At 34.5% G+C, this 20,448-nt stretch overlaps 2 protein-coding genes across 7 annotated transcripts in view; one reads left to right on the top strand and one right to left on the bottom strand.

The window, feature by feature from the left end:
• The first annotated feature begins 2,864 nt into the window (after positions 1 to 2,864).
• Positions 2,865 to 4,856, top strand: Xxylt (Xyloside xylosyltransferase). The gene is made up of 3 exons (XM_072017824.1): positions 2,865 to 3,532; positions 3,622 to 4,095; positions 4,210 to 4,856. The coding sequence occupies exons 1-3, from the start codon at positions 3,140 to 3,142 to the stop codon at positions 4,414 to 4,416; spliced, it is 1,074 nt and encodes a 357-aa protein (XP_071873925.1). The 5' UTR covers positions 2,865 to 3,139; the 3' UTR covers positions 4,417 to 4,856.
• Positions 4,857 to 4,968: 112 nt separating this feature from the next.
• Positions 4,969 to 20,448, bottom strand: part of LOC139994839 (uncharacterized) — a 100,445-nt gene continuing 84,965 nt past the window's right edge. For 4 of the 6 annotated variants that reach the window (XM_072017796.1, XM_072017798.1, XM_072017800.1 and 1 more), the window contains 11 exons: positions 19,267 to 19,411; positions 17,702 to 17,788; positions 17,367 to 17,493; positions 13,552 to 13,913; positions 12,905 to 13,187; positions 12,125 to 12,544; positions 9,634 to 10,488; positions 7,943 to 9,147; positions 7,711 to 7,808; positions 6,553 to 7,636; positions 4,969 to 6,308 (listed from right to left, as the gene is read on the bottom strand). In XM_072017796.1, the coding sequence (XP_071873897.1) occupies positions 6,291 to 6,308; positions 6,553 to 7,636; positions 7,711 to 7,808; positions 7,943 to 9,147; positions 9,634 to 10,488; positions 12,125 to 12,544; positions 12,905 to 13,187; positions 13,552 to 13,913; positions 17,367 to 17,493; positions 17,702 to 17,788; positions 19,267 to 19,411 (4,684 nt within the window). In that variant the 3' untranslated portion in view covers positions 4,969 to 6,290. The remainder of the gene's footprint in view (positions 6,309 to 6,552; positions 7,637 to 7,710; positions 7,809 to 7,942; positions 9,148 to 9,633; positions 10,489 to 12,124; positions 12,545 to 12,904; positions 13,188 to 13,551; positions 13,914 to 17,366; positions 17,494 to 17,701; positions 17,789 to 19,266; positions 19,412 to 20,448) is intronic. The other 2 variants (XM_072017797.1, XM_072017802.1) reach the window with 2 other exon arrangements.

A 20,448-nucleotide genomic window follows, 5' to 3' on the forward strand; every position in this document is an offset into this window, starting at 1 on the left:
AGATCTGCCTGCCTTTCGTCGGATTACACGTCGCTTCGCGTGACATAACCTCTTTTTGGTTCCTGCAAAAAGATAAAAGTTAGACTAGGAAGCGGAATATTTGGTTTAATTGATTGTTTTCTAGTATTTGAGAATGGCAAATTAGAGTAAATCAGCAGGGAAAGTTGTAGATTGGACGTACTTTTGAACGTTTGTGATGGAAACGTAATAAGATTAAGAAATAGTAAATATTGAATTTAAAGGATCTTTTAGATATAATCATTTTTAGGGGAAGGATAACTTTGTTCAAGAATTAGACCTATACTTCGCTATGATGTCTAAAACTTGTATAAAACTATGAATGGTCGTCATAAAACAACAAACCTTATATTTAACAAGTAGGTATCAATTAACACTAACCTTCTTAGCCAGGTCAAATTATCGGTTTCAAAATTTAATTTAAAGTTGTACATTCATTGTCATTTCTTACAGGTTTATTTAACTTTATGTAAATTCTTATATTATCTGATTAATCAATTTCGCAATTTTTGTTAATATACGAATTTACATAAATTAAATGAACAAAAGATATAAATAAAGAAATAAATAAAGAGAATCCTTTCTTTATGACAATTTAAAAAATAAAAGGATTACAAATTACAAGATTATTACTACTAGATTACTTCTAAAAATTAACTCTCTATTCCCTTAACTTTCCAAAATATTGTTAATATTAACTCTGTACTCTTAACCTCTTAACGAATTTTATTAAAATTAACCTTCTATTCCCTTAATGTCCAAAATATCAAACTTAAAGATTTCAAAAGCCAATTTCAACCTCAAATTCAATATAAACTATCATTTTCTACCCAAAACTTCTTAAACATTCCAGAACCTCCAAACAACATCCTATTCTCATACAAGAGACAGCAGTTTTCGTGTTCAACGAAATCATAGCGGAAGTTCCGCTGGTTCTTCGGCAGTTTCCAGCATCTTCCCCCAGGACGAGCAAGTCGTATAAGCGGAGGAAGAGCGACGGGAAGCTGGAGGAGGGAAACAGACGCAGAAAGGGACGGGACGTTGGGAGGGAGGAGAAGCTTCGCCATCCTCCCAAAGCTCTGTGCTAGCGTTTGTACAGTGGTAATGGGCTGTCAGGAGCAGACGTTCGCTGCTCGTGCCTTATATACCAACACCATTACGCTGCTCTTGGGTCGGTTCCTATCGGTTTGCTCGTATTATCAACCCCTCTGATTGCATTCTCCTCGTCTCTCCCTTCTATACCGCTCCTTCATAACTCACCCTCTTCGACCGCCTCCTTCGATAACGTCTTCCCATTGCTACCACGATCAACCAACTCTGGGTACAAAATATGCTTTGGATTTAAAGGGTACGGAATGGAGGATACCTGAAAAGGTAGCGTTTGTTAACTGGTTAACTAGTTCATAACTTCTTTGATATCTTTCTTTTTGCAAACAGAACTTAAATGTAGAATCACCAATAGTTTGATAAATGCAAGTACAGAAAATTAATGATACTAACAATATTTTGGTAAAGAAAATAAATGATACTAAGAATTAATTATGTACTACTCTTGACAAAATTAAACTTAGCTTTTATTTAATTAGGAACATTATGTAGTTTTAATTTCAGAGATGAATACAAGTTCAAGATCATACAAATCCTGCTCAATGATAAATCTGTATTTGAACCAAGCTGGATCAATACTCCAGCAACTCATTATAAAGTCAATATTTTCGAATATTCATTAATTTAACAATTCATTTATTTTAACAATCTTGTTCATTTTAATGTCAATACGTATATGTGTGTGTATATATATATACATATAAACATTATTTTATTTACTTTTTCTGATCTATTTGCATGTGTGAGGAGTGAAAATCCTCACTTGAAAGTTCGACTGCTGCCACGTGTTCATCGACTATCCCCCAACGTGCCTTTCCCTCCCGCAGTGATCAATACTGCGAGAGGTCTTCTGCACAGGACAGGTAGGCTGCTGGTCCACATTTCAGCATGGGAGATAATACGTATAAAAAGGCGCAGGTTCGTCAACGCAAGTTCGTCAGACTGGTGTCCTTGAAAATTTTCCAATCTCTATTTATCTTCTATTGTCAATCAATTCTTTCAAGAATAAATCTTTCATAAATTTCTTCTAGTCTACCTTTTTTTTTTTTTTTTTTGTTCCAATAACATAATCTAAAAACTGAAACATAATTCTAGAATTAAATGTTTTTGTATTATTAGCGGGGTAAAGAAGATTATTAATCATTGTGGTAAAAATAAAAGATTGTTTGAATTTTTGTTTCATTTTGTATTATATACATATATTTTAATCATTTAGAATACCTTTGTAATATCTGGTAACGCATATCTTTAAAAATTGTACTTCAAGGAAGAAGCTACCGTACCCTAATTCATATTTTGCAGTAAAATTGATACTATTTCGAAATTGATGCTTTCAATAGAACATTTTGAATATTAATGTGTTGAAATAAGGCATTAATTTATGTAGCGTCATAATGTATTCTCAGTGCCACCTAGCCATCACTGCAGGAACTATTATGTCCATAACCTTGGAGTAGCGGAAAAATTTGAACTTTGAATTCATTTCTTTTACTCTAACAAACATATTGCAAAAATTTTATTTCTCAGATATATTTATAATATTAAATAACATTTTACTGGATCTATAATTGTGTAATAAATACTTATTTTTGACTTTCAAAGATTTGGGATAATGTATCATGAACTATGCAATGCAAAGAAGAAAAGGGTCAATATTTTTGATGCAGATAATAAAACAACTGCATCAGTAAGTGTATTGTTTTTGATTGCAATATCGCATTCAGTATTTATTTTCTCTAAATAACTTGACATCTTTCCTGCATATTAATTACCCATTCATAATTTAATAAATATTAAACGTACATTTTTTTGTTTACTTATGTGTTCTATAGTATGACCACCATTAAATGATTTTGATAGACTTCAAAACATAACCTAACATTTTATCAAACTTCAATAACATAACCTATTGAAGTATAAATACATCATCTACAGTTTTAATAAATTTTTTCTGATATTGAGCTGTAGCCATTTGGAGTGTACGAAGGGAACTTGAACATGATCGAGTAATTAAATGCTCCTGTTACGCAAGGTGCTCATCAACTTGACGCTCCTAGTTGTGATTCTTGTTTTGTTTTACTGCTATCAGACGTCAAATGGTACACGTTGGATACTGCACAGAGACCAAGAAAATGCTTCGACCACCGAGTCGACAAATATTCATGAAGATACCATCACGACGACAGTGTTTTTTCCAAATAAGAAAAATTACTATAATGTTTGGTGTATATTCACCAAAGTAGATAATAACTCTCCAATGCGACGAAAATTTGAGATCTTTGCGGAGTCTTTAATCAAATTATCCTCTGTTAACATTGCATTCCATGTTATAACTGATAACGATAGCAAAAATGTTACAGAGAAAGTTTTGGCAAATATTCTCTCATCTACAGGCAAATTTATGAAGGTAAAACAGAAGAATTTTATTTAGAATTTTGATCTTCTCAAATTATATTTCTTACAAGATTTTACAATTTGTTTATTCCTTTGTTTCAGGTGCAATATTATGATGTACATAAACTAGCATTGCAATTGGAAGACATTGTGTCTGTCATGTCTCCATACTTCAGCAGTAAACCAGGAACCTACTATTCAGATGCATTATTTTTCTTATCCTTAGGTTTACATCGAATAGCTCCAGCTGAACAAAGTGTTGCAGCAATGTTCGATGTTGACACCAAATTCCGCAAAGACATCAAGGAGCTTTTTGAAGAATTCAACACTTTTGGGAGTCAAGCATTGTTTGGTTTAGCCCCAGAGCTCACTCCAGTTTACAGACACGTTTTGTATTTGTATCGTAGCAAACATCCTAACACATTATTTGGAGAACCTGCGAGTTTAGGTGGTTATCATGGATATAACAGTGGAGTGGTACTCTTTAACCTTGACAAATTAAGGAATTCTTCTGTTTATGATGCAATTGTGAAAAGAGAAAGTGTTGATGCAATGACAAAGAAATATCATTTTAAGGTAAAGGATATAACAATAATTGATCCATAAAGTCAAGTTGAAAGTCATTTAAGTGTTAATAATATCAATTAACACTATCATTGCAAAGTTGTTACATTTTCCATGTTTTCTTAGGGTCACTTAGGAGATCAGGATTTTTATACCATCTTAGGAATGGAAAAACCTGAATTAATTCACACCATTGATTGTGGATGGAATAGGCAGCTGTGTACATGGTGGAGGGACCGTGGATATGCAGATATATTTGGAGAATATTCAAAGTGTGATTCAGAAACAAAATTATGGCATGGAAATTGCAATGCCCCCATACCTAATGATTAATCATATCCGTAATATCTAAGAACATAAGTTATAACTATTATTTGCAAAAGTTTAAAAGCAGTACCTGTTGTTATTTGAACATGTTATTAATCTTAGAATCTGTGATTCTTCAGTGGCAATACATATCTTCCATGACAGTAACAATATTTAAGAAAGAGAAAAATAATATTAGTCGATAAGTTGCATAAAAACTATTTTCTTCTTTAGGTATTGGTGTTTTGTACATTAAATATTTTAAATATTATAAGGCTTAAACGTTGAAAATAAGATGCAAATTATTTTTTGAAATTGATTTTATATGAGTTGCCAGATACATGTAAAACATGATAGGTGCTATTTTTATATAAAGTGCAGTTATAAAAATTGTTGGACGAAAGTGGACCAATTAATTATATGTACTGTTGTATTTTTTCAACAAATAAAGTGTTTTCTGTAAATAATCATTTTTACAGTTTCTATTCATTCAGAGTTACCTCTGAAGCAATTCGCTGAATAAAAATCAATAATTTTTTTTTTATTTTTAATGGAACTATAAATAACAACATATATAAATAGAAGTGTCGCCGTAATATATTTTTACGCAAGGAAAAATAATATTAAATACAGTATTAACACATTATATGATATTTACAGTATACAATACACCTTTCCATGGTGATTGCCACCTGCCATAAAAATATTTCTCCAGAATGATCATAATCTATAAAACAAATACATACTGAAATTTGCTATTTAAACACAATAGTCTTCTAATTGATTCTTTTAGAATAATATTGACAATATCATATTAACAAATACAATATGCTTTCTCCGAATGATTATCGAAACTTGTTAATAATCAAAAACAAATTTTTATTTTCTTTTTCTGTTTAATTAACAGTAAATGTAAAGGCAAAAAAAGAAAAAATGGAAATCGATTGTTAAATCAATCCTTCGTTGTTTTCTACTAACACATATTAAAACTTACTTTGAACTCTGTTAATGCATACTAATTAATGAATATATCTCATTATCATGATTTTCAACCTATGCGACTGACCAGATTTCTTCTCTCTCTCCTTCTCTCTCAAAAAACGAAAAGAAAAGATTATCTTTCATAATTATACACACACCCTAGTTGCATCTAAATTCGTTGTACAATATGTAAAATAAATGATGTCACCTTTGGTCCCAGTGATAGAAACTTAATGTTAATCGTAAAGAATAGGAAATGTTAGTCAACATTGACTCAACCGTTCAGATCTAACCTATCTTCGATTCCCTCTTTTCTCATTTTAGGTCAGGTTAGGATCGAATGGCTGATTGAACTAATAAAAGAAGAAAAAAAGAAAAAAAGAAAACTTAACAAGAATTGCGTGGACTGCATCATATAATGAGCAACAATGTTTCGAAAACGGACCTAACTCGGCCCGTTGACTATTTGGACACGAAAATACAATATTTCTCTTATCGCTTTAAACAGCTAAACGATATGTACATCATTGACAGATTTCTTTTTTATTGACAACTCTTTTTCCTGGTTGTCTCGACTTTTTTACACACGGTATTTACACGTGGACGACTAACGTGGCTGTTTTTTTTATAGACTATTAGCCAGCAAACCGTCAATGGAATGATTTCGAAGAGGTTAGGTTTGACAACTGACAAAAATACGGGGCAGATGTGAATGGTCCTTCGATAATGATTAAAAAATATACATAAATAAGTTTCTTGCCCTTTCTTTTGTGTCGATAATTGCCAAACGTTGTATTATCACTAAGGCTGTACGACTTAAAGCACCAGAATATCTCTTCGAGAACAATATATCCTCGGTCGCCAGTCTTTTTCCGATTTTATCCTCGTGTCAAGAACGTTTCCTACTTTCTGAAAGGCAGCTAACATCTTTCCATAGCCTGTAACCATAAATTTTCATGTTAGGCAATTTTAACGTTAAGTTCCGTGCCCTTTAATAAAACATTTAACTCAAAATTCTTCTTATGAAAATTGTTCCCAACATTCAATGCCTCCCATTTATAGGAAAAATTCTCCTTTACTATTACCACACTTTATGAATCATAATTTTCTTATCAGGGAGCATTTCTCTATTATTCAATTTCCATTACTTCTTAATGGATTTTCTGACTAATAAATGCTTACGCTTTTTAAATTCTCGCGACCACCGAAGTTTCTAATCGATTCCAGCAAAACGTCTCGCTGGTCAATTTGAATGGGCATGGACTTAGGTCTGGCACTTTTCAAGGTCACACCCGTTATCACGGGCATAGTAGGAGGCCTTGGTGTACCATTTGAATCCTTGGATGATCCTTTAATATTATCTTCTTTCATTCCTTCCTTGAAGCCTTCTTTAGTTTGGTTCTCATAACTTTGACTTGCACCAATCTTTGTATTTGAAATCTTAAACCCTTTAACAACAGGCATTGGCTGGTTCCCTTTAATGCTTAGGCCGTTTCTAAATGTCAGGTTACCTTCATTCTGGATACCCACTATCGAAGAATACCTCTTAGGTTTAATATTTTGGTAGCCATTTATTAAACACTGATCTTGTCTATGTACATTCTGTTTATTAGAATCGTTTTCCAACTGAGAATCTGAACGTTGAATTGTACTGGACCTTTTTGGTTTTGGTCGCAGGCAAACATCTTGACCAAATGCTTTCGTTAATTCTTTGAAATTTACTGGAGTAGTGTCTATCATGTTGTCATCCTGTTTATTTTCGAGGAAGCTCTTTTTCAGCTCAACTCCTGTTACAACTGGTTTATCATTAATGACTTTTGGTTCTGAGTTGTTAACTTTATTCAGTACTGGCTTTTTGAATCCTGTAGCTGTTGTATGACTAATTAATTTCTTGGTTAACTCATTAGGCTCCTTTTTATCCAAAAATTCAAATTTACTCTTCTGCATTTTGGTAGAACTATCAACATTATTGGAGTCTACTTCATCTTTAGAGCTATTAATATTGACGATGGTACTGCTGTTAGTTTGTTTGACTCCAAATTTGTAGTCAATGTCCTTCTTTATCTGGACATTAACACTCGGTCGTTCGGACCAACTGCCTAAATTAATCATAGGAGGTCCTGAGTAGGTATATCGTTTCTTATTAGTTTCTGGCGTTGGTTTCTTTGATTCTGGTTCTACTTTCTTATTACTTGGTGCTGTCTGAGGTTCACGAGTCGAAACTTCATTCGATTCGGTCGAATGTTCGTTAGAGGTAGTCTCGGATCTAATGAATACATTAGTCAATAATTATTATTTAAATATAAAATAATTTCGAAGTAGGAAAAATATTAAATTTACCTCGTTTTTTCAGATAATACTATATCACTCGAATCTTTGGGCACATTTTCCTCCGCCTGTTGAGCATTTTTCAACTGCGGCAAAATGCTTTTTAGCACCTAAGAACAAATCATTTACTATGAATACAAAGAAGGGACAATTTAAAAAATTTATATTTTACAAAACAAAAAAATGTATTGGGGAAAACTTTAATAAAAATTGTATAAAAAATCTCAAATTGGAAGGTAATTACCTGTACAGACTGCAGTTGCTTTTCTTTGGTAGGCCGCTTTAGAATATTATCCCGCCACTGCGAGGATTTCTCGTCGTTTTTAGTCGCAGTTACGCTCAGGTTGCTAATGCTCGTTGCTTTTTTCATTCCACTATCGTCCATCTCCAGATTTTTTTCATTCTTGATACTCTCAATCTCATATATATTTCCTTGAAGGTTAGATTTGTCACACATGGACATGTAGCTCTTGGATCTCTGAATATTGCTCTTTTCATTACCAGACTGCCACCTCTGCAGGGATTCTGTTTGTATCTTTGGTTCCAGCTTCGTCTCACTCGGCTTATCTTCTCCTGTGGTTACCTTTTTCTTCCCTTGCAATGTTCCAACGCTGAATTCCTTTACATTCTTGTCTTCACTCTCATCGAGATTACTCTTGTTTCTTGTCAGAGTCGCAAAGGATCTGATAAATCTCTCATCAGAATTTGTCTTTCTAGACTGTTCTACTTCTTCAAATATATTCAGGTTCTTTTGCTTGCTGTATGTTGTGATAGTAAAATTTGACAATGTGTTATCTACAGGGGATATTTTGGGAGTTGAGGGGTTCAATGACCTCCTGGAATCCACATCCTTCTGAGACATAGTATTCTGAGGCAAAGTACTTATTTTATTCTCGAGTTCATAAATCACCTCCTTTTTCATGCTAGACTCTGGCTTTCGTTGTATGAAGGACTTTGCATGTGGAGTCTCCTTCCTAACCTCAATTTCTTGCCTTTCTACCTTTTCTATACTATTCCTTCTATCATTCTGGTTTGAAGTTGAGGTTAATTCAGTGATTTCTGTGTCTCTGAATGATTCAGGCGAAGGAGTGATTACTTCAAAGTTATCGAAGACAGGAGAAGCAGAGTCTCTGAAGGCACTTGGAGGAGCTGGCAGTTGATACTCCCAGTCGGTGACAGATAAATCTTCATCGACTGCTGATACATAGTCTGACGTGTCCTGCTGAGAGTTTGCAGTCAAATTTGCTGAGCTGATGTTCACATCAAAGCCATTGGGATACTCAGAGATCTTCTTGTTTTTCTGGTCTGTTTCTTTGGAAATGTTCGTTGGCTCTAATTTAGTTACTGTTGGAGGCACTGGTACCTCATTGAATGATGCTACAGGTAGAGAGTTGGACAAAGTGTCAGATACTTTCTGAAGCAGTACGTCAGTCTCTGAGAGATTTGTATCTGTAATAGAATATTTTAAAAGATCAGAGAATTATTCGATGATACAAAATAATTTAAAGGATTTATCTTTCCATGGAGTAGTTAAAAATATGCAAGTAAACCAGAAACCTCATGAAAGTGAGACTACTATTCTTTTTTTATGTTCCACCACCATTTACAAGACATCAAACAATTTTTTAATCATAAAAATTTCAAAACATTAATATATTTTTAATGGTTATACAATTTTATATTTTTATGAATCTAATTAAGAATTTTTGCGTTTTCAAATTTGACATAAATGCATAAAGATCCACAATCTAGATATTAGTATATAAGAAACTACATTAATGAAGATGAGCTGATGATGCTTCAAATCACTTCTAATATTGTCTAAAATCTTTAACATGCTATTTACATTTAAAGTGATTTGAGCATAGAGAATTATTTGAAAGCTGCGTTACTGGAACAAAGTTCTCACACACATTAATGATATGCAACATGCACCTGATGAAACCACTGCAACAGGGGACTTTTCTCCACCCACATCCTGAGACTCAGTATCCTGCTCCTCCCTCGATTGCTGTACAAGATCTCTGTCAGACAGCAGACTAGGATTCACATTCAAATTTAAGGCAAATGTGATATCCTCTGCATGAGAAGTTAAATGCCTCTTCTGCTTCTCTAACGTATTAACTTCAAAATCATTGGACTTCGACGCTGTTCGAGGAATCCTGGCTTTCTTTGGTTCTTTCAGACCCTCCCATTCTTTATTTTGACTAATTGTATCCTTGATGCTCAGTGAACTCAAGTGATCACACTTTGGCATAGTAGATATTACAGCACAAAGTTTCTTCTCTTGGCTAGAATTCTTTGATGATACTGTACCTAGTTCACTTTTTACCAGTGTAGAATCCTGGTTTAAAGAAGCTTCTACATTTACTTTATCCTCATTTATACTCAATTTTCTTTCACTATTAGCTCCATCATCAATATCGTTATTTAAAGTTGTATCTGTGGAATTAGTTTGGCTCTTTTCCTCCAAGTCTATTGAACTGTAATCAAAGCTTGCTTCACTCTGGTGCCCTGGCGTCATGAACACCTCATCCTCACTGGTAGAATAGTTGGAACAGACGTCCAGTTTCTCTTCACCTTTGATGGAGCTTCCACAATTGGAACTTGAGTCAGTTATGTAACTTCCAGTACTGGAGTGCGCAGGAGCGTTGGACAAGCAGTCTACATAGCTGGAGTCTGAACTGAGGGTTCTACTCAATGGGGAGGGCGGTTTTAGTTTGCGTTTTGGCACCTCGGGCCGTGTTGTGGCAACTTTTCTAGGCTTGGGAAGTGGAACAGGTTCTCCAACTATACTCAGAGGGAAAGAAAAAGAATAGGCCATCACCAACATGTCTAGTTAGCAAGCGGGTAAATATGGTCACCTTTAAGAGAGAGTAGAAAATATATGGGTGCAATTCTGTACAAACATGCAAAACGAAAATGCTATTTCTAATCTTATTTAAGACACAGTTTTCTCTTTGGACAGTATTGTGTATTTACAGAAGGTGGATCTCCTAACTACTACATCTTATGATAACGAAAACAAAATGAAATAAGTACATATTTTGGAATGATAATAACATAGCCATCAGTCTTTTGCAAAGTCTACTTCAAATAATATTAATTCGGGCACTGCGGGACATTAATAATAACTAGATTGCGAATATTTACGCAAACTTAAATGCATAAATACGCAAATTTAAATACATAGATACGCAAATTTAAATACATAGATACGCAAATTTAAATACATAATAATACGCAAACTTAAATACATAAAAGTTCGTAGTCTAATAATAACGTAGAGTCGTAAAGGATGGAACATATTTCTGTAAAATCTAAACAAATTCTCCAGCCCTGGTCTCCAATATCGAATTCAATTGAATCAAGAACCTATTCCAGTTTTCTGTCGACTCCTCTCGACTGACCAATCCTGGAGGAGGTGGTTCCAAGATACTCAATTTTTTCTCAGACTCCAATCTACATTCACTGTGTTGAATAATAGGCAAAGAAGGTAATTTATCGACATCACTAGGCACAGAATCTATGGTTGTCACTGGAATATCCAATGGTTTAGTAGAAATTGCAAATATCTGGAGATTACTCAATGGAGGTGGTGAAAGATTGGATCTACGATTATCAATCATTGAACCTTCAAATATATCTTCATCAAGACTAGAAGAAATAGAACCATTGTAACACTTTGTTGTACTAACATTTCCCAGTCTTGGCCGTCTACTCTCGATTGACTTGCAAACGTTGTTGTTAGAACAGAAACTTCTAGAACTTGACAGTTTTGGCTTTTCAAAGGCGCTTACTATCTTAGTCTCCCTTAATTTATAACCAACTTGAAAGCTGGAACTATGTTTCAATGCTTTAGCTTGACACCTGTCCCCGCAAATATAATTATCCACATGCAGTTTCTTAGGAATAGATTTATCTTCTAAAATACTACGTTTTGGTATGTCCTCAATATTAGTCCCTATATCATCCAAATTAACTACAGTTTGCATCTTAACCAATCTACTCTGAGATTTAAACGAACTCTGATTAGAAATACCCTGACTATCAGGAAGGTAGCGCATCTTCGCCCATTGTCTAGCTTTTGGAGTGATCATATTGGAACACGCAAAGCTCTGAGACTTCTGCAATTCAGACCTTGATGAGGAACAATTATTTTCTGATTCTAAAGAGCTAACTTTGTATCTAACAGAGCTATTCTTGAAAAAGGAGTTGTTAAAATCTATAGGTACTTCATCGTTCCTACGTTCAACCTTACATTTTTGAATTTTGGCCTGTAATTTAAGTTTCTCTGGATCAAAGAGACTAGTACGTTGTTCGACAAAATCTGTTCCATCTCTTCCGTTCTCAAAGCTATTTTTAGATACGAAACTATAGGAGGGGTGGTTATTATCTATACTACTGCAACTATGCACTAGCTTACCTCTTTTCCGCGGCAATCTAGAATCTACAGGAGCGTCTTCTACGGGTGCAGGGTGCCCTGGTTCCGTGCTAGGTAACTTAACGTTTATGGATCCGGATCTGTGGCGCGGTTCGATATCACATTTGCTGCCCTTCAATTCTAATTCCACTTTCGAGCTGTCTGGATTGGTGAAATCAATACTGTTGGATAGTTTTGAGCCGAGTGTTGTTACTCCGATGTCTGAACTGGCCTTTGGACGCTCTTCTATGTCCGAGTTTGCTTTGGACGGGACACTGATGTCGGAAGGAGGTTTGGAAGGATCCATGTCTGATGTTAGAGACTCTTCGGAGTCGACTATGCGTTCCAGAGCTTGGGTGGAGATGGCGGATGACAGGGGTCTGGTTACTGGCGGAGGAGGTGCGACCCTTTTCTTTCGTAATCCTGGAAAAATTCAATAAAATTTTTTAAAAATTTGACACGAATAATTTGATAGATGTTTGGAATAGCACAGCAAGGGAAGATAATTTTATTCTAATAATTAATTAATAATAGAACTAACAAATTGAACAGGGAAATCTGATAGAGAGAAGAAGGAACTGAATCATCATCATTAGGGATTATATTTATTATAACTATTCTACTATTTCTTTTACTAAAAACATTTATAAACAAGATTTACTATTAAACTAACAACAACGAAATTAGAACTATGAAGTTAAAAAGAGGAAATCCGTGCTTAATATAACATAAGAAAGATCTATATGTAACATAATGTATATATATATATAACATAAGAAAGACCTGTGGAACTTAAGGAGGTACTGCTAATTCCGTGACTAAGCGTACCAGGCATAGAAGTCAAATTGCTCAAACTCTTGCTGGATTGTGATGTTTGAGCTAATTTCCTGGGCATTTCCAGTGGAACCTTGTTCCTCCTGGGCAATGTTTCTGGAAGTCTTCCAGCGGAATCTGGGTTGTCACTTAGCACAGAAGCTTCGTGGTAGCCTGAACTGTCACTGCTGTTACGACTGTGACTGATCACTACCTTGTCTTTGCTGGAGTCTGCACAATTTTCTTCTGTACCCTGAAATAGTTAGCGGCATATTTTCCAATGATGACAGTAACGATTCTTAATATATTCTTTGCTAAAATTGTCCTAATTGTATATAAGATTTATACTGATATTCAAAAATATTTTAACACTTGTTTATCTTTGTGTATTATATCATTTAATTGCATAAATATCAAAAACAAATATTCGAAAAATATAGAGTATTATGCTAAATTTTAGCAGATGATTTACATTTATAATCTGCTAATTGCACAAAAAGACAGTCTTTCATAATACTTTTCCAAGTCACCAATTGTCATTAATTTGTCCATTTTATAACATTCATACGTATAAACAATAGGGTGTAGAATATTGTATACAGAACAATTCTACTAACATTACTAACGTCTGCCTGAGCCTGAATAGGCGGCTTTGGCGCGGGTCTCCGCTTCCTCTGAGGTCTGGTAGGCGGTTGTAAAGGACTCGTGCTTCTTCCAGTCTCGTCACTCCTCGCTGGTGATGCACTACGTCCTCCGAGGCTATCGGTACTCAAGGAACTCTCCTTGGATTTCTTGAACACAAATCCAAAGACACCTTGCTTCGCCTGTTGCCTACGTCGCTCTTCTTGCCTTTGTAGAGCCATTATATCTTGAGTACTGAGTGCTGAGCCTAGTGATCTACCTTGTTTGGCGTACAGAGTGACTTCCTGAAGATGGTAATCCTGCAATGACAGCGACAGGTCCAGTGTCTCCAAGCTTGCTGCAAAGAAAGTCAATTTTTGGATATTTTATTTCTTTCTTTTAGATAATTAATTGTCAAGGACTATTTCAATGTTAAATATCGTTTAACAAATGTTATTTCACGTAAACAGCATCTTCAATGAATCACAGTAGATTTTTTATTAACCAAGAATTAATTCCCTTCATAAAAAGAACTATCTTTACATCATTACAAGAAATACAAAGAGATCTACACAGAAAAATAAATGTATACAATATTCTTCCCATCATTATGATCTTCCAAAACACATCTTAAGCAATTCTCTAATAAAGAGAATATTCCAATTACTATATCATTCTCCAGTAAAGGATGAAGATATCCTATGAATGTATGCTTCCTCCAATAAAAAAGCTCCTATACAGGAAATACAATAAAATGTGGACCAAAAGAGATTTGAATATCTAGTACCTCAAAATATTCTCTTCATTAACAATTATTCTTCAAAATAGATCAAGATCCTTGCACTCGAATCAATTGCTTGGAACAGCAGATTCCAGTTGAGGCGCGGCTTAGGAGCGCAAAAAGAGATTCTTCCAGGTCCAAGGGATCGGTAACAAGTGTAAAGGAGCCTGGGTTTCCGCAGGAACGACGGAGCCCGAAGAGCAACGCAAGGTATGCACGCTTAACGACTAGGAGTAACAAGTGGAAGAGTCGGCCGGCAACCTTGCGATAGCGATCTTAACACAACTGGCTTGGTGTAACTAGCTAACTGAAATATCTCGTGCACCGGCGCGTAAGTACGCGAGATATATAATCGGGGAGTTCCCGCCGGTGTTCATAGTATCGAGAATAGGCTATGGAGGATGGCCGAGCCATTTACCAGCGAATCTGGTTATGTTAGAATGTAGTAGGGTATTCTACAGTCGATGATCTATAGGGTGATTCATTTGAAATTGCTATCTTTATAACGAAGATTATTTTCTGCTTCAAGAGGGTAGGTCAAACCCCTACTTACTACTGTTTGATTTAAAAAAAAGGTCTTTATTAAACTGCTAAAAAGTGAGTTCTTTTTTTATTAATAACTAAGAAAGAAAGTAATTTTTCTTATCTGAAAAAGAATTTGGTTCTGGAAGGACCAAAAGATTTGATATCTTCTTTGTAATCTTGACTGCTTTAACATACTCATGGTAGATCTCTACATGAAACTAAAACAATCATGAAAAAAAAAAAAAATTGTAGAATTTTTCTTCTTCATAATTTAGAAACTTTAAAATCCCCGTGTAAGTCCCTATGTAAGTTTTGTTAAATACTAATATCTTTTGTCTTCCTTTTTTAATATTTTAGAAATTCTAATACTGATCTACATTGAGGGTGCAGTTTCTTACAAAGAAAAGAGCAAACCCAGTTACAAACTAATGAATCAAACCAAGAGGTTCATGGCAAAAGTAATTAAAGATGAAAAAACAACCTCAATACGCAGACTCTCGTGTTATTCCTGTCTTTTGCAGGAAGTAATGACGTATCTTCTCTGAGAGAAAGTCATCATTCGCAGTTATATGAAGTGTTAATAGTTTGTTCAAGATCACCATGCACGAAATGTGGGAAAGAGCAAATAAAATATACGCGATAATATCGAGAAATATCCTCCAAAGTTTGTTCAGATTACAAAAGCAAGGAGAAATCAGATGCATAGTCCTAAAATTGTATATCTTATTAGGAAGACTTTCCGTCTGGTGAACAAGAATGCAGAATATCAAGAAAATTGAATTAGGACATTATTACACGTGTGTGTATGTGTACATGTGTGTATACATATGTATATATATACACATAGATGATCTGGATGGCTTCAGAAGCCATATTGATTTGAGCAAACCCAGCCGATGCGCACGGCTACTGACTTCTTGGCAAATCTGATATCTATTTCTGAAAATTGATGCTAACATTCATCACGCAAATAATGCCACAGCACGCAATTTGATATGAAATAATATTTCCAGGAATTCTTTCCTTTTATGTAATTTAATGCTATGGCAACTGGTGGTGCTACACTAGCGCCACGTGAGCGTTAACTAGTAATGTATATGGAATAACCACTGTAATAGAATCTCAAAAGATTAGATTAATTACTACTATTGAAATAATAACTGATTAATAATTAACATTATTAAATTCTGTAAAACCTTCTTGTAGATTTAAATCCAAACCATATTCCATTAATCCCTTAATAGTAAAAAAAAATTTGGTTGACTTGTTTTCAGAAATTGGTAGAGGATCTCGTCGTTCTAGGGTAAAGAAATGCTGGAATGCAAAGAATTTAATTTTTGACAGAAACAATCATTGATAAGAGGTTTTGTTATTTAAAATTTAAAACTTCTAACTCTATTCTCTCAATCCACAATTTTGTCTCATGGATTTCTTTTTTCTAGAAAGCTCCTCAATTATTTATAAAAAGACGATGAAGTTATACAACGAGTTCAATAATGCTCTGCTTATTGAAGAAAGAAGTGCGTTAATAAAAATATGATCGACTGACCAGGTAAACCTGTTGGTATTATATCTTGAAAAAGGTAACCTGGCCAGTGCTACCGGTTTAAATATCAAGCGCAAATGAACGAATCTAGTTCCGTCCCAGCTACGTTTTCCAGGGCAATGAATATCCACCAATCATCTGGGATAGCCTTATCAAACTGTTCTCTGCGTGGGCAAACCTCAAATAATAAATCTCCACTTGAAATCTTATGTAAACGTCTTAATTGCTTAACACAGTTCGCCACTAGTTGATACCTTTGCTAAACCTTTAACAAGCTTCAGGTCAACGTTCCTAGCTACTATTGCTAAAATCTCACACTGGTATCATTCGAATCATGTATCATTCAAGCAATAATTCATCAACTAATGACATTAAAGACTTGATAGAGAAAAAAAGTTACAAGTTATAGGTAATAAAACTTCCTTTTGCGATTTTACTATCTTAAGTGAAATCAGAGAATGGGCTAATTTGTCATTTAGAAAGTTTAATTCTAAAATTTTATTTGCGTTATCATAGGTCTTTTCATTGTTGTGCAAGATAATTATTAATTTGTTAACCAACGACAAATTAATTTTAGTTAATTTAATTTTAGCTCTTGCAAGTGCATAGATTCCTCGATGATATAGACCCTATTGTTATCCAATTGAGATTGTTGAATTCAGTAAACAGATAATGAAGATATAATGGATTGAAAAATAGATTGGGAGATCTATAACCAAAAACGAGGTGTTGTATCGAAGAAATTGAGAGTCCTGGTAACTAACAAGTCAATATTATTAACTTGTAGCTCATAAAATCTACTAATAATATTAATTTAACTGCATATGTGTTTTCAAGTTTTTACGTTTCTAGCTCCAACAATTGCCCTAATTATTATCTTACTTATCTTGTTATTTTTCTAATCTTTATCTATTTTTCTACGAGCTTGTTAATTATAGCAATGTATTTATGTTGCTTACCTGGATGACGCAGTTCATACTTGTTCTTATCTAGATCTTTTTCGCGGCACACTTGATCCAAGATCTCGCCTAGATTCATCTTCGGACTGACTCTGGACACCCACAGTTGATTTCTTGGTAGATGTACCTACAACAGTTTCACAATCATGATTTTTTCTAGTGCTCGCTGATTACTTGATAAATTATCAGATATAGAAAATGGAACAATAAGGCTAGCATGTTGAAATCTGAAGTCTTAAGAAAATGTTTACAGGACAATTGGACTCTTAAATTTCGCTGGCTCTCTGATATAGTATATGACTAGATTATTAGATACATATATTTTTCTTTTTTACCTGTAGCCTAAAAGTGGTTTCGAACGGTTGATTAATTTGCTTCGATTTTCTTGGTACAAAAGTGCCCTGCTTCGGTAGCAGCTTTACCTGTAACATTAAAGACCAAACAATTTTCAATAGAGTCCCCATTTTTTAATAAACTCATCACGATTAAAATTAATATTAAGAGTGGAATGAAAATTAAGATGAACATTGAAAGGGAAATTACAATTACAATTGAAAGATCATTTAACACTATAAATATTAATCAATGATGCTGTATAGTGGAATTATACTTAAAAAATAAATTGAATCACTTCTCATTCTCACACAGAATCACTTCTCTATTTCATGGAAACAGCAATATAAATTTTGTCAAATTAGGATTGGTTTTTGTCAATAATACCCTTAACTGAGATTATGAATATAAAAATGAGCAATTAAAGGAAAGCTTCCTAATTCCTCTGCCATCGATAAATTATTCTTTCAATTTTTAAATTTTGTTTTCTCTATTTCATTCAAAGAAACATAAGAAATGGTCGAGACTTCTCGAAAGACACCAGACACGTGCAACGAAACGGTTCCGATTAGAAGTCGGCAAGGTAATTCTATAAGATTAGAAGAGATTAGAAGCAGTCTTCAGAAAAAACCAACTACACCGCCTCTTAGAGATTAAGGATCGCACGATTCATGGAATTCCAAGTCGTCTCCTCCTCAACTCTAACCCTCCGTTTCCCTAGGCAGAAAAACTGCAGACTCAAGAGTTATTCTACTCTCTTTGATACAATTTCCTGTTGAGATCCTCCACCCAAAAAAGAACCCCATAGAGCTTGCTAGGATAGGAGAAATTATCTGAAAAATTACAGAGAAGTCCACGACCTATGTGTGGAATAAGCATCCTAAATTTCTTCCCCTGATCAATCTTTGCTGTTAAGTGCTTCAGTTTGGAAACTGGAATTTTAAAATAAAAATGTCCCTATAGTTGAATGACAGGAAAAACGAAGGAATTAGTCGTTTCTAGTCGTTCTGTGGGTTCGTTCTATCGCTTATCGATTACAACTGACAATTATATTAAAAAACTATATGACTTTGTGCCTCATTTCGTTCCTCTACATGGATACCAAGTGGACGAAATGAGGAACGTGTGTTTCAGAAAGAAATTCGTAATAGAGTCATCCAGCGATAACGAAGATCGAGATATGGCCTGTTTTATATGTGATGAGCGATTTTCGAGCGATGTGAGCGCAGAAAAGTGTAAGATGCACCGCGCGTGATTCAGATGTTGCTGTCTTCTGTGCACATCTATATCACAAATTAAAAAATTTGTATGTTATTTTTGTACAGATCCATAATTTATATTACTATCTCAAATTAAATTTTGAAACCGGTCATTTGACCGGGTCTGGTAAGTTAGTGTTAAACTGAAATATTTTCGATACTTAACCTTCTACTTACTTTGCCGTAAAGGAACTAGACTGCCCACAGTTAACAGGTTAAATACAACCACGCGCATATGTGTTTATAGCTATTAGATATCTCGACTCGTTAAACAGACTATAGTTTTCTAACGTATGTAGTTGTAATACCTGAAGTGCATCCAATGCACCGATTGGCGTATTAGGTTGATGAGGTAGAACTATTCCACGTTCTCCAATCGCTTGCAGAGTGTAGCTGGATGCTGTCAATTTGTGTGCCGTGGCGATCTGCACGAGGAGGTCCATCATCGGCATACTGTGGACAGAAAGAAATCCGAGGAACCGTTTAGAATTCGAAGATATGCACGCCAAGGAAGCAATAAGTCATGCCACATTGCGTCGATACGTTTCAGAGAATCAGTCCCTGAACTTTGCATTTTATACCTGAATTTTCCATTCTTATTTAAAATTATTTTTAATTTATTTCAATTATTTTCACGATAATTGATCAGAAATTTGATTACAATGATAGTGTGCTTACGAGAGACGAAGACAAAAAAAAAGAAACAATGCAGAGTAACATCTTCAAACAGAACTGTCTGGTTTTGAGAAAATCGAGTTTGAAATTTAAAACGCGCGCGCTTTCTTAACGCATGCGCCGCTGCTGTCCAAATATGGCTACCTTGGGGATTACCCTTTCCTTTACTAGACTTTATTTTACGTAATTATGGCTGTTTTAATGCACTTATTTATTGCTTAAAAACTTTGTTATTTCTATAAAAATGAATATTATATTATTAATATTATATTTAGCCTGTATTATACTATATTATCAGTATATTATACAAATATAACCATTTATATTGTTTTATTTAATATTCTCGCCATCTTAAACCTGCTTTGTATATTCTGAAGCGCACGATTTTGCATTTTCTGCCTGTCCAACAAAATTTCCAACGTTTACAAAGGCACCACGCCTAAGAAAATATTAGTTTATGGTAATAATAGCAAGCGTAGACCACAAAGAACGAGAAAACATTATTCACAGCACGGATGGAATAACGAATGGGTACTTTCTTTTAACTGAAACGTTTTCTCGCGTCGGTAAACGGATCATTAGTCAACAAATAATTCTTTGGTAGGTTCCAGTATTGTTTCTTCAATAGCTACCATTTTCATGAGGCGACCCGAATTTGTGGAAAGTACGAGGATCGAGTAAACGTCATTTAGAGAAAAAAAAACTGAATGGAGATCAATACGTAAGTGGAAAAAACTAATCCTAGAGAAACAGTCGACTGAATTTCTCCTTCTAGTGGTTTTTCTTTTTTAGCATCTCTAGAAAGCACCGTGATA

This window comes from Bombus fervidus, chromosome 15 (assembly GCF_041682495.2).
Source record: "Bombus fervidus isolate BK054 chromosome 15, iyBomFerv1, whole genome shotgun sequence".
In the NCBI taxonomy this organism is placed as follows: Eukaryota; Metazoa; Arthropoda; class Insecta; order Hymenoptera; family Apidae; genus Bombus; species Bombus fervidus.